The 15,139-nt window shown below is 39.0% G+C and overlaps 2 protein-coding genes across 2 annotated transcripts in view; both read left to right on the top strand.

Moving 5' to 3' along the window:
* Positions 1 to 15,139, top strand: part of LOC120286208 (transcription factor IIIA-like) — a 44,831-nt gene that overhangs the window by 7,735 nt on the left and 21,957 nt on the right. The gene's annotated exons all lie outside the window — the stretch shown is intronic.
* On the top strand, positions 5,605 to 9,062 carry LOC120292250 (receptor like protein 22-like). Its single transcript, XM_039310496.1, has one exon. It carries the CDS (start codon positions 5,838 to 5,840, stop codon positions 8,976 to 8,978), a length of 3,141 nt encoding a protein of 1,046 aa, XP_039166430.1. The 5' UTR covers positions 5,605 to 5,837; the 3' UTR covers positions 8,979 to 9,062.

Here is a 15,139-nt window from a genome sequence, read left to right as displayed (position 1 = left end):
TTTGAAATTTTCAGCAACCTTTTGTTCGTCGAATATCTCCAATCCAAAAAATGGACCATTCACATGAAAACCATATCCATCTCTGATTCAATCTTGGCTCTAGTGGCTGCAACAAGAATGGACAATATCTCGATCATCCTAATACTAAACCACCCTTTGGATTTGGGCACCATTTAACTATCTATATTTTCATCACTAACCATAGCGTGTATAGCAATTCCCTAAGCTGGTCATATCCTCTCCGTTGAAGTTTGATTTTTCTCGGTCTAGCCAGTGTAACATAAATTGACACCAAAAATTCCACAAACGAATAAAGAAATGCCAACGGACACAAACGCGTTTCTACTCCTATTCCCGACACATGAGTCCACAGAGTAGGTAACATCATCAGTCCCGCAACTTACGTTAACGCTAGACAGAATCGTCCCCACCAGCAGAAGTTTACTTCGACTGCTCTTTGTTTCTAAGCCGAAGCATCCCCTGTTTTCCTCCTCGCGCCGCTGCATTTCTCTGTTCTTGAAATTGTCCATTTCGCACGAAATCTCCTGGATGCCTCCCGCACATGTCCTCATTTTTATGAGCTTTATATGTATGAATATTAGAGAATTTCCTTTTAAAAGATTTTTTTATTAGAGATATTATTAGATATTAGGGATCTTGGTTTGACATTTGATTATCTCCTAGAATTTCCTTGTTAGATTAAGATAACTAATTTGCTTGTTACATTAGATTACTTCCTTTCTTGTATATATTGTTCGGGTATATATACCACTTGATTGTAACACATTCTAAAGATAAATTATTAAGTAAAGATATAACATTTTGGTATTTTCATTTTTGTGTCATCGTCTTCAGGAGTACCCCATAGGCATTTGCTTGTTATAGTCACAAATATGGTCACGTTGTCTCTGAGAACAACTCTATGTTGTGAGTCGATGGTCTCTCCCTTGTCGCCAGAGGAAGTTGCCATTTCTCTAAGGAATCATTAGTCATGTTGGAAACATCATTGAGCTAGTGAAGGCTACTGAAAGTCGAGCTTCCTTTTTCTCTAGCTTCACTTGTTTGTGCATCTCTCTTGATCATGGTCATTGGTTCTGCTACTTCGTCAAAATCAAACTACTGTTGGTTTGTTGGTTTTGGTCTTAGTTTCTTTTGTATTTTATTTTTTCTAATTTATTTTTGTTGTCCTTTTCTATTGCGAATGAGAAAAAAACACAAAATAGAGTTTTTTACTGTGCCATTAATGCTCCAATTCGCAACACCTATATACCATAGACATGTTTTCTTTCAATTGCGAGCATCATCGATGAGCAAAGTCATTGTCAAATGTCTAGGCAGTCGTGAGCGCTCGAGTCGAGCATTTAGGAGTAGAGAGCACCATGGGGTGGTTTAGTTTAGCGTGCCACAATCAAGTTGAATTTCCATTCAGTTTTATTAAGGTTGTCTAAAAAAGAGATGTCAACTTAATGATGTTTCTTTAGCACTTGTCAATATTAGGATAACTAGCTTTCATGTTACATTGTCAAAATCTTGCACCGAAAGAGAAGATAGAGCTTTTTTATTAGCTAGAGCAATGTGGTGCTCATTGGAGGGTTGATTTTTATTTATGTATCACTCAATAGGATCCCTTTCGGTTAATGTAAGATTTTGACAATTTAATTACATTGAAAATCTAATAATCGGGTGTTGTTTTAGATAGGATGAGAGTTTGCTCCTCTCCTTATGCTCTTGGTTTCTAGTCTTATTGGAAGTTAACTGGGCACTTGACTACTCAATCCAAAATAATAAAAGCTTTAAAAACTGTATCAAACCACTCTTAACATAGCAAAACTCACTACTAAACAAAAAAGAAGGAAGAAATCCTTCAACTATATCAATATGCAATAGAAAAAGAGAAAAGTGTTAGAATTTGTCATGGGTGAAACGTCGATGCTCCTTTAACCAACTAACACGCGTTTCCATTATGTATGGTGAAGGTCGCACGAGGGAGAGAAAGTACGGTAATAATCCTTTGGACCGGTAGAGGTGGGCCATGGTACTTGTCTGGCGTGCAATGTGCAAGATGGATCAATTCCCTGCGCCTACAGTTCGCTTTTTATTTTCTTTCTTTAAATTTTAAACCTTTCCAGATTTTTCCCTCTTTTTATTTTCCTTTATACTATCCTTTATACCTCTAGGTAAAGATAACGCCCATTTTCCAGCATTTTACTTATGCCTTTTTTCCTTTTTCTTCCTTTTTTTTCTTCCTTTTAGTTTAATATAAGATAAATTATCAACTCTTTTCAAAATTACCAACTATTCCCGTAATTACAAGAATTTATCAGTGGAATTTAAACTCATAAACTTTTTTGTGAAATTATTAACTTTATTTAACTCAATTACCAACCTTTATTTGATTATTTAGTAATCAACAACTGTCTTAGTAACCTACAATCTAGAAGCGACTAACTCTTATAGAAGAATAATAAACTCTTATGTGGTAAGTTTATTATGTTTGTATTTGACTTAACAAAATTTCATGAACTATCAAAATGGTTGGTAAATCGGAAAAAAAAAATTGCTAAGTGACTCAAATTAAGGTTGGTTGTTTTGTTTTTTAAATTTGTAACTTTAAGGGTATATTTAGTAACATTCTGTTTTGGGGAATAATTTTTTTCAAGAATAGTCTTTTTTATTTCCATTTCCAAGAGCGGTTTCGAGTAAAAGAACGCATTTGGTAACTGTATAAAATTTTTATTCTCAGAATAGAAAAAGAATAATAATGTGTTTGGTACGATCTACAAATTTTTTTGTGACATAAAATTTCTTTAATTTTTTAATTTTTTTGAGATTTTTCATTTTTTCTTCTCTTCTTCGGTGGTGGCACTGTGACCGGTGATCGATAATCGCGCGGCAAACGAGCAACTAGTGACCAAAGACCAACGATCAGCAGCGGTTGCTGGCGACTAGTGGTAGGTGATGGCAACCGGTTAGTAGAGGAGGAAGAAGAAAAGGGAAAAGAAAAAAGAAAAGAAAGAAAATGATTTATTCAAAAACTGTTCCCAAGAACAAGAAGTAATTTTTAACTTATTGTTTCTGTTTCAAATATATTTTCTAACCACTTTTCTATTTTAGGAAATAGAAAAAATAAACTAATTTTCCTAAACGAATTTCTATTCTTTTTCTATTCCAATGCACAAAATAACAGAAAAATTGAAAAATTGAAACGTTACCAAACAGAGCCTAACGGCTAGTGGCTTGAGAAAATAAATGTTGGTAAATTATAGAATTATAATTAACTTCAAGGAATCAACTAAAGCTGGTGTACTTTAAAAAAAGAAGAAGAAGTGATTGTACGCTACTAACGTACAGACCAAGCAAGTCACAGGTCAATTTTTGCTACCGACGGGGTTTTACAATGGCAACCTCTTACAAAAATTCGACATTATGGAACACTGTTCTATATTGTGTTTCACGACCAAAATTGTCCAAAACATGATCCTCTTTGTAACCCAAAAAATATTAAACAAGAGAAGATTGCAAAGTAGCTATCAAATAAATTGCCCTGTACAGTAGGACCGAAGAAAATGCCATGGAAACCATGTACTCTATTCTTGGTCGTGATGAATCGTCTCATGACAAAATGTCTAAGGGGGCGCATGATAATCAAATTTATGTTCCGACCTATTTCGGAAGAGAAATCCATTTGATAAACCTATTCCGTTTTTCTATTTCTGGAATAGATTTATATTCCGAAAATAGATTTGGAAGAGAAATCAAAAATAGAAAAATCTACTTCTCTATTTCCGAAACAAATAAAAAATAATTTCTCCCACAAACCTAATTTCGGTAACTCTCATCTCCTCTACGACGTCTTGCCTCCTCCTCCTCCTCCGCCGGTTGCCGCCCGCTGCCACCCGCCATCGGCCGTCGGCCGGCGGCCGATGGCCCCCGCGCCCGCCGCGGCCCCCACCGGCCGCCGCCACCCGCCGCCGGCGCCGCCGCCCTCGGGCAGCCCGCCACCATCGCCGGTTGCCGGTCGCCGCCGCCGATCGTCGCCGGCCGTCGCCGGTCGCCACCACCGATCGCCGCCGGCCGTCGCCGCCGCCACCACCGCCGCTTCTTTGTCGGCCGTTAGCTGCACGGCCATCGGGTGTCGGTCACCGGTCGCCGCCGCCACCGCTGGCCGCTAGTCGCTGCTGCCGCCGGCCGCCGATCGCTGCCGTCGCTGCCACCGCCGTCGCCGCCGTCACCGCCAACGCCGCCGCTGGTTGCCGGTCGCTATCGCTTGCCGATCGCCGCCGCCGGGCGATGACTGGAAAGGAAGAAATTTTGTGTCATTATCAAATGAATTTCTATTTTTAGAGTAGAAATTTTGTCTCGTTATCAAACGGTTATTTTTGCTTAGAAACTTTTCTAGAAATAAAAATAGAAAAATATAATTATGTTCCAGAAACTATTTATGGAACATAATGGTTATCATGCACTCCCTAATATTCTGTTCGGCCCATACATAATAGTTCCCATTCAATAATAAACCTGTAGCACCATCCATAAATTTTATATAACGGTGGTTCATCATGCAACTTGCTACCTATTGATTAAGTAAATTGACTTGTTTGTGCAAGCTTATGATTGTCAATGTTCTAATAACTTACCACCTTAGAAACTAAAATAAGTGGCAATTTACTGCTAAGTTCGTGAATGATAAAACTTTAATTTTATTGGTAACTTACAAACATTTACATAGTGACTTGCTGAAAGAAAAAACGAGTGATAATCTACTATTGAGTTTGTTATCATCAACATTTCAAATTTATTGCCAACATTTCGTACCCACTGCAATTATGTTTGATTCAAAAATGGGAATTTGGAAGTCCCCTTGGGGGACCCAACACCGTGCATTCTCTAGTCAAGTCAACTAAATGCTAGGGCGTGTACTTTCGGCTTTTTTTTTTTTTTTTTTTGTGGGGGGGAGCTATGATAATTTTGCATTCTCTAGTCAAGTCAACTAAATGCTATTGCGTGTACTCTGGTTTGAGGCTTGATCGGAATAAATTCAATGTTTTTCACGTGCTTGCTTGACCTAATACAGTCAACTATCATGTTGTGTATGAGAGGTGAAATCCTAAAATTGACATGATTCTAGAGTTAATATATATATATATATATATATATATATATATATATTGCTTCTTTCACAATCTTATAAAATTTTACAAATAGAACTTAAATATAAGTAAATCATTTTATTTATCTTCTTGAATCTACATAATTAATAAAATAGTTAGATATAATATCTATATTGTTTGCTTTTAACTGATCTCTGCATGATTAATGTTCACGTACAAAGACAACATTGACCACATGATGTCATTGGTTTTATGACCTTAAATAAGGTGAGCCAAAAGCATTTTCAAGGGATGTCAAGTTCTAATTTCAATATCTTAGGCAAATTTCTTTTATTTTTCATTTTTTCCTAGAAAACATAAATATGGTCTTTTGTTTCGATTGGAAAATTAGGATGAAAAAGAATGTCACTTTGTTGCGCAATGTCGCTGATTTTTACTAGGAATTTTTGAAAGTGGCATCATCAGTCCTCCAACCAACGTATACATTTGACAAATTCGTCCCCTCCGGCAGGCGCTTACTTTGACTGTTCCTCGTGTTCCCACTCTGAACCGTCCCCTGTTTTCCTCCTCCTCCTCCTGCTAGCCGCAACTCTCTGTTCTTGAGCTGCCCGTTTCTCAGCAGATCCCTCTCTCGGAGGTTGTCATGTTCATGGGCTTTCGAATTCTTGAACTCAGAGCAGCTGGTTCTCTCAATTGCAGGAGTGTCTCCTGATCTGCTCGAAACAAATGAGGATTTGGCTCCTCCTATGGCTGGTCTTAATACTCGCGCAAACCAACCCCTTCAGCATAGGCAGGATTTTGGTTTCGGGGCAGTGTCTCGCCGGCGATCAGAAATCGCTGCTGCTGGAACTGAAGAATAGCCTCAACTTCCGGACTTCTTGGTCCACGAAATTGGTCAGATGGAATCAGAGGAATGATTCTTGGGAGGGCGTGACCTGCAAAGATGGCCAAGTTACGGGTCTTGATCTGAGCAACGAGTGGATCACTGGTGGACTTAACGACTCATCGAGTCTTTTCAGACTCAATTATCTTCAGGAGCTGAATTTGGCTTCCAACAGCTTCCAGTCTCTGGAGATCCCATCTGGGTTCAGTAATCTCACCAATTTGGTGTACCTGAATCTTTCAAATGCGGGCTTCACAGGACAGGTTCCAATTGGAATATCACGTTTGACAAGGTTGGTTACTCTTGATGTATCCATGGTTTATTTTCCTGGGCTCACTTCACTGAAACTCGAGAATCCGAATCTAAAGATGCTTGTTGGGAATCTTAACGAGCTGAGAGAGTTGTACCTTGACGGAGTGGACGTGTCTGCTACAGGCAATGAATGGTGCAATGCATTGTATTCTTCACTGCCGAAACTTCAAGTGTTGAGCATGATAAATTGTAATCTATCAGGTCCCCTTGAGTCTTGCTCTTCCCTCATGAATCTTCATTCTCTGTCAGTGATTAAACTGGACGGCAATAATCTGTCTACCACCGTCCCAGAGTTCTTTGCCCTCTTCGGCAATTTAACAACTCTGCATCTCAGTTCTTGTGGCCTGCAAGGAGTATTCCCTCAAAAAATCTTCCGGGTACAAACACTTCAGACCCTTGACCTATCAGTTAACCAGCTTCTTCAGGGTTCTTTGCCAGAATTTCCGGAAAATGGTTCTCTTCAGACACTGGTTCTTAGTTTCACAAATATTTCCGGGAGGCTCCCATATTCAATTGGTAATCTCAGAAATCTGTCAAGAATAGAATTGATGAATTGCAGCTTGGGTGGAAATATCCCAAGCTCTTTCACCAATCTTTCGCAACTCGCTTATTTGGACTTCTCGTTCAACAATTTTACTGGTTCAATTCCATCTCTCAGCAAGTCCAAGAATATGACACAAATCAATTTGTCCCACAATAATCTGACCGGTCAAATTGTTTCAACCCAATGGGAATATCTCTCGAGTCTTCTTATTCTCAATCTGCAATTCAATTCACTGAAAGGAAATATTCCTTCATCTCTGTTCACACTTCCATTGGTTCATAAGCTTCAACTTTCCAACAACCAATTTTCTGGTAAAGTGAATGAATTTTCTAATGCTACACCACACAAACTGGATACACTTGATTTGAGCAACAACGATATAGGAGAAGAACTACCAAAGTCTATATGGGAATTCCGAGGGCTTAAGTACCTCTCACTTTCTTCCAATAATTTCAGTGGCTCATTCCACATTAATTTGGTTCAGCAGCTGAGAGATCTTTCTCATTTGGATCTTTCTTACAATCGCTTTTCCATTTATGCCACAAATACTGCTGCCCAGGCATCTTCATTCCCTAACCTTACAACTTTAAAGTTGGCTTCTTGCCAGTTGACGACTTTACCGGAGTTCCTCGCTGAGCAACACAAATTGGTATATCTAGACCTCTCTAATAATCAAATTCAGGGCAAGATACCAAAATGGATATGGGAGCTTCAATATCTTCTGTATCTCAATATTTCGTCTAATTTGCTCGAAGATAGTGAAACACCGTCGCTTAATCTCACTTCTTCTCTGTTTGTTCTCGACCTCCATAAGAACAGGCTCCGTGGACAAACGTTGCCCCTGCCGCCACTTGCCACTCACTTGGACTTCTCGAGTAACAACTTCACTTCAGTCATTCCACCTGCTATTGGTATGTATCTTTCTGTGGCAATATTTCTCTCCCTGTCTAATAACAAGTTCCACGGGTCTATCCCAAAATCCATTTGCAATGCTGAATATCTCAAGGTGCTCGACCTATCTCATAATAATTTGAGTGGAAATATACCTGATTGCTTAGTGATGGAGTCTCTCAAGGTATTAAATCTGCGAGACAATGCCTTGCACGGTAGCATTATCAATTTCCTCGAAACATGTGGTTTGAAGACTTTGGATCTCAGCTTTAATCTATTACGAGGGCAGTTCCCAGAGTCATTGGCAAATTGCACAACTCTAGAGGTTTTAGACGTCGGAAACAACCAGATTGATGACGTGTATCCATGTCAATTGAAGAGCATTGCAAGTCTACGTGTACTCGTGTTACGATCCAACAAGTTCCATGGAGGGGTTGGATGTCCGGAGACTAATGGCACTTGGAAGATGCTTCAAATTGTGGACATATCTTCCAACAATTTCAATGGCACTCTGCCTTCTCAATACCTCACAACTTGGGAGGCTATGAAGGTTAATGTAGACATGAATCGTATCCAGTATCCATTCCTTCTCTTTTCCGGACTCTATTATCAGGACACAGTAACCGTCACCTTCAAAGGGCTACAACTGGAGCTGGAGAAGATCTTAACTCTTTTCACTTCAATTGACTTCTCATGCAACAATTTCGAAGGTCCAATACCTGATACTCTAGGGGCTCTCGAAGCGCTTTATTTCCTCAACTTATCAAACAATGCATTCTCAGGGCCAATTCCTCCGTCCCTAGGACACTTGCGTCAGCTTGAGTCCTTGGACCTTTCATGGAACGACCTCAATGGAACAATTCCCACACAGCTTTCAGACCTTAATTTTCTTTCGATGTTGAACCTCTCATACAATAAGCTTGAAGGTAGCATCCCAACAGTCAAACAATTTCTCACCTTCTCAGAAGATTCCTTCAAAGGCAATAGCAGATTGTGTGGATTTCCGCTGCCCACAAAATGCTCAGATCCCGATAGCAAGGGAACAGGTCCCTCAGATTCCTTCGAAGGCAACGCCGGCGACAGTGATGATAGCGAGAAGTGTTTTTACATGAGCATTTCGCTTGGATTCGTGGTTGGCTTCTGGATATTTTGTGGTCCGTTAGCATCAATCAAATCTTGGAGGTTTGCTTATTATCGATTCTGGGATAAAGTATTGCTTAGACACTTACGTCCATGAAGATTTCAGCTAAGGTTTAGTTATTAAACTCAAGAAAGAGTATTTTCCTTCGTTCGTTCTCTTCATAATTCTCCATCACCTTTAAAAAGATGCTTTGTTTATTGATCCGCATATAAAGTATTTACACTTCTCTTGCTTGTGAAATTATATATATATATATATATATATATATATATATATATATATATATATTTGATATCAAGTCCTCTAACTCTACCCAATTCTTCTTAAATAACTCCTAGTATGTTAGATGTGTTATAAGATGATACTTTTCTTGTTATCAAAAAGTACAAGTCAATAATGTTAAAATCAAAGGTAATTAATTATATTTTATAATAACAAAAAGGAAGCAAAATGTAGAAGACAAAATTGGGATCCTGAGATCCACGAGAAGGGGTGGAGGACTTGGCGGCAGCAGCCCTCCACCAGCGATAATTGGCGATGGTTAGAAAATATGAAGAACTTATCACAAGATTGTTTGAGCTACCAAGTTTTACTGGAGCCTACTTACCAACCTTTTTGTTTTCGTTTTGTTTTGTATTTTTTTTTTTTTTTGCATTATTTCACATTGGTTTAATAACTTATTATTATTAATTTGGGATTTCAGCAATGGGTTCACTTTACCAATTCTTATAAGAGATTATCAATTCTTTTTTGAATTACCAACTATTCCAACAATTATTATTTATTGGCGGAACTTAAGTTACAAAATTTTATATGTAATTATTAACTTCATTTAAATTCAGTTACCAACCTTTATTTGATTATATATTGATTAGCTTTTATTCTGATAATCTACCAAAGTATGAAGCGACTTTCTCTTCTATAGATTATCGACTCTTACGTGGTAAGTTTATCACGCTAGTATTTTGACTCGTTGAAAGGGTTGGTAAATTGAAAAAATAATGCAACCGTTGGTGAGTAACTGAAATTAAGGTTGGTAGTCTCGTATAAAAGTTGTAACTTTAACACATTGGTAGCTTAAGAAATATTGGTAATTTTTTTTTTTGGAATAGTCGATAATTTGAAAAAAAAAAAAATGATGATCCTTCTCTGAAAATGGTTGTGAGTTAATAACGTGTGACAGACAAGTAAATCACTTGCCTGTCAACTTATGCTACCGGTGGGGTGGGGGATGGGATATGTGTATGGAAAATTTTAAAATTTGTCACAAAAATGCAATTGAATCCTAAAATTTACAAAAAATAAAATTAAGTCATAAAACTTATTAAATTGGTAAAGTCAAGTCTGTCAATCAACTCCATCCATTTAGATTAGTGAAAAATGCTGACATGGTTTTTTTAAAAATAGTTTCTATCCCAACGTGACAATGATGTGTATTAATTTCTAATTTTTTTAACCATAGTATTAATTAAATTAAATAAAAATATTTATTTAAAAAACACAAAAAAAGGTGAAAAAAAAAGCCAAAGGCATGGCCTTGCCGCCCTTGTCACTACTGCCCCCATTGCCAAAAAGGCCGATGAGGGCTCGGCGAGGGCCTATGCCACAGCCCGCACTTGTGATCAATGAGGGTCATTAGCCCGGACTAGGCTCGTGACCCCGTGGCCCTCGTCGAGCTGTGGCACCGACAAGAGCTTGCCCCCTTACCCTTAGCTCATTCTTTTTGTGTTTTTTAAATACTTTTTATTCTATTTAATTAACATTTTAATTAAAAAAGTAAAATTTAATTCAAAACAATATCGTTTTAGCTTTGTGTTCTATGTTTTTGCCACGTCATCGCCACGTAGGAGAGAGAAAATATAAAAAAGGCAACATCAGCATTTTCCATTAATCTAAATGGACGGAGTTAACACAATGACTCGTTTGTACTAATTTAGCAAGTTTTATGATTTGATTACATTTTATTTTTTTTAATTTTAGGACTTTCGAAGAACATATCCCTTATTTCACTGAATAGTAGAATCGTCCAAACTTATCCTCTTCGCAACTAGAAAAATATAAAACATGAAATTTTTTTCAAAGTAGCTATCACAAACAATGTCCTATATAGTAGGATAGAAGGAAGATGTTATCAGAACCCTGAACTCTTACTTGTAATTCAAAATCGTTCCTTTACTTTTCTTTTGTTCAAAATGGTCCTCGTACTTATAAAAGGGTCTCTGTCCAATTTTGAGGCGTTACAGCGATGAATTTTTTTTCTTAAGTGGATTAAACGCCGTTAAAAAAATGTTGATTTGCTGTTAGGAATCAAACTGACGTGGACACTCCACATGGATGTCTGTGGAAGAAAGAATACTAGAAGAGGAAACTTGCTTATGTTGAGAGTAGGGAAGGACAGCGCTACGCTTTTTTTTTTTTTTTTTTTGGTTACAATAAGTTGTCTAAGAATCATGAGGAAGTGTCTAGCATTCCGTGGCCCATACAAGAAAATTCCGTTCAACAGTAAATTGTAGCAACATCCATAAATTATGAATAACGGTGGTAAGATCGTGCAACCTGTTACCTACTGGTCATGTATATTGACTTGATTTTGCAACAGTATTAGTAACTGACGACCATCAATGTTCTAGTAGCTTCCAATTATGTTGTGTATTTACTACTCATAACTCAATCACAATGCAATAAGTGATAATCTACCGGTGGGTCTATGGATAGTAAATTTGTAGTTTCATTAGTAACTTTTAAATTGTCATGCACTCACTTGTAAATTATAAAAAAAATCAGTGCGAATCTACTATTAAGATTTTTGGATGGTAAAATATTTCATTAACAACTTACAGACGGCTACCTGTCCACTTTTATAATCTAAAATCAAGTAGTAAATTATTTTTGAGTATATCGGTAATGTGGTAAAATTGTTATTATATTGATATCTTATAAACATTTACCTGCCCACTTTTGGGTTTTATACATAATAAAATTGTTTTTTCATTGATAACCTACCAATAATGTTGCTCCCACATTTAAAACTTGCAACAAGTGGTAATGGACTACCATGCTTGCTTACAAACACTTACGTGCCCACATACAAAATCTAAAAACAGATGCCGATCTACTATCTGGTTTTGTTGTCGATAAAATGGACAACATAGAAACAGCTATAGCCTACTTGTAGAAACCAAAGCAAGTAGTAATTTTTTATTAGGTTTGTGGATAGTAAAGGTTCTACTTCATTGGTAATTACAAACATTTATGCGGCCACTTAGGGTGCGCATGGTTTCATTTTTTGTTCCTTTTCTGTTCCCAGAACAGAAACAAAAAAAAGTGTTTCTGTTCCGGGGAACAGTTTCTGAACAAAAGAACGCGTTTGGTAAGTGTAAAAAAAAACTGTTCTTGGAATAAAAAAAGAACAGAAACATGTTTGGTAACTGCAGTCAATTTCTGTTCTTAGAATAGAAAAAGAACAGAAACACGTTTGGTAAACGACAAAACAATTTGTCTACATTTCGTTTGATTTGTTCATAAGTTGCATTTTCTGCTACAACAAGTACATAATAATGCTACATATAGAATGCACCATGAAATTCAGCCAACACAAGGCAGCATTACCCTTGGTTATACCTTCTTACGATGCCGCACAACCACGCTGCACCCCGACTTCAGCTAAAATCTCCCCTTGGTGGTGAAATCGTCCTTCAACGCCCTCGCCACGTGCTTCACCAGCCTGTCCATTCCACATCACCATGAGCAACAAAATAACAATCGAAGGAAACCACATCACCAGCCTATTCATTCAAAATCACCAGCCCCTGTCCACCTCGCTAGAGCTGCAGCTCCAGTTGAAGCTGCAGCTCATTTCTTCTGCAAAGTTTGCCGGAGTCGAGCTGCGCTCGCTCGAGCTCTTGCTCCGGCCAGAGCTGCAACTCGAGCTCGCAAAGCTCGAGCTGTTGCGGCGATTCTTTGCTCGAGCAGCTCCAGCTGCTTGGAGTCGAGCTGCAGCTCGCTCGAGCTATTGCTCCAGCAGCTGCAACTCGAGCTCGCAGCGCTCGAGCGAGCTCGCAGCAGCTCGAGCGAGCTCGCAGCAGCTCGAGGCAGCAACTCGAGTGAGCGAAGGGGGAGGCAATGACGAGCTGCAGCTCGAGCAAGCGTTGCTCCCCTTCGGCACGGCGGATCCGGGCGAGCAACGCTCGTTCAAGGCTTGAGCGAGCAATGCTCGCCAATGCTCGCCAATGCTCGCCCGGATCTGCGGCAGATCTGGCCGAGCAACGCCGCTCGAGGACGGCTCACCGCGCCGAAGGGGAGCAAGTGCCGACCGAAGAAGGAGCACCGAAGGGGAGCGACGCTGACCGGAGGAGGAGGGCCGAACGGAGAGGAACGCTGACCGGAAACGTGCACTGAGTCGCCGGAGTGAGGAGTCGCGGAGAGTTAGCCGAGTGGGAGCCGCCGGAGAGATGGAAGACACGCCGGAAACGGAAGAACGAAGCTTCAGCCGAGAGGAGCGACGACGAGCACGCACGACTCGCTTTGTTCCGAATTTGTTCTTTTGTTTCTTTCGTTTTTGTTCTTTTGTTCCGTCGAAGAAGTGTTTCTTTTCAAAAGAAACAACTTTTTTGTTTCTTTTTCTGTTCCTATTCCGTTCCGAAACAAAAAAACAAAAAGGAACAAAACGTAACCAAACGCGTTTGTTCCTTTTTGTTCCCGGAACACTTTCCGTGTAAGTGTTCCGGAAACACTTTTTGGAGTGTTACCATGCACGCCCTTATAAAATCACAAAAAGTGACAATATATTATTGGCTTTTGTGAGTGATAAAATTGTTATTTAATTAGTAACTTACAAATGCGCCCCCTTGTTTAAAAAAAAAAAAAAAGTGGTATGCTAATATTGTGTTTTATGAGTGGTGAAGTTGATATTTCATTGATAACTTAGGGCGCGAATGTTTTTATTTTTGTTCTTTTTCTGTTCCCGGAACAAAAAAAAAAAAAAAAGCGTTTCTGTTCCTGGGAACAATTTTTGAATAAAAAACGCGTTTGGTAAACTTGTTCGGAAAAAAAATGAACGAAAACACGTTTGGTAAATTTTATTCTTTTTTTTGCTTCTTTTAATTTTTTAATATTTTTATTTTATTTTTCATTTTTTCCTTTCTTTTTATTTTTCTTTTTCAGCTGGTCGCCGGCCTTGGCGACCGGCCGATGGGGCCGGCAGCCTCGCCCAGCGCCGGCACGGGCGAGGCTTGGCCTCGTCGGGGGCGCGGGGCTCCGGCGAGGTCGCCAACCCTCAACGGCGTCGCCGGCCCTCGACGGCCGGTCGCCGGCCATGGCCGAGGCCGGCGACCGGAGAAAGAAAAAAGAAGAAAAAAAGAAGAAGAAAAGAAGAAGAGAAGAAGAAGAGAGAGAAGAAGAAACGTTTCTTCAAAATTGTTTCGGAACAAGAAGTAAGTTTTTTTGTTTCTTTTTTTTTGTTCTTTTTGTGTTCCGGGAACAAAAAGAACAGAAACGCAACCAAACGCGTTTCTGTTCATTTTTTGTTCCCGGGAACAAAAAAACAACACCTTTTAGGAATAAAAACATGCAGGCCCTTAGAAACATTTATGCACCTGCTTGTAAAATGTAAGTGATAATCTACTGTTCACTTTGGTGATGGAAAAATTATTATTTAGTTTGTAATCAACTCATCATCGAAATATTAAATTTATTACCGTTGTCACGAACAAACAACGCACAGAACAATTTCCATTTTTGTCTGTCTTATGCGGAATTTTAGCACAACAGAAATATCCATTTTGCATTCTCTAGTCAACTTTGAGGTGAATGTCTTAAGTAGGGTAAAAAAAAAAAAGTGAAGAAAACAGCAACGGAAATGAAGGAGTAAGGGCTAGAAAACTATAACTATTGAAATTACTCGAGCGGCGACTCTTCCCACTTAAAAATGGGGAGGTATGGAGTTCATTTTCCATCATTCTCGGCATTGAGGTGAGGATGCGTAAGTGAGGGAGCGAGGTTTCGTGACCTGCTCATAACACACACAGTGTATTGTGAAATATGTATAGATAGGATCAAACAAAAAGAAAAAATGGCGCACAAAGTACTCGTGCGCCATTTGTCCCGGTGGTAGCTACACTTGCCCATATTACTCCGTCAAGTAGCTCAAGTCGATATTGAATGTGGCAACGTTAGCGAGATCATTCAAAAATTTGCATCCACAGTCAAGAACCATCGAAGACCAGCACTGGCTCAACCAAGTGAATGAATTTGCAATC

Source organism: Eucalyptus grandis, chromosome 1 (assembly GCF_016545825.1).
Source record: "Eucalyptus grandis isolate ANBG69807.140 chromosome 1, ASM1654582v1, whole genome shotgun sequence".
NCBI classification, from domain to species: Eukaryota; Viridiplantae; Streptophyta; class Magnoliopsida; order Myrtales; family Myrtaceae; genus Eucalyptus; species Eucalyptus grandis.
The sequence above is the reverse complement of the archived record's forward strand: the minus strand, read 5'-3'. Positions and strand labels throughout refer to the sequence as shown.

Bases quoted from the DNA above. Each gene is read 5' to 3' on its own strand.
- LOC120292250 (XM_039310496.1), top strand. From the start codon at position 5,838: ATGAGGATTTGGCTCCTCCTATGGCTGGTCTTAATACTCGCGCAAACC.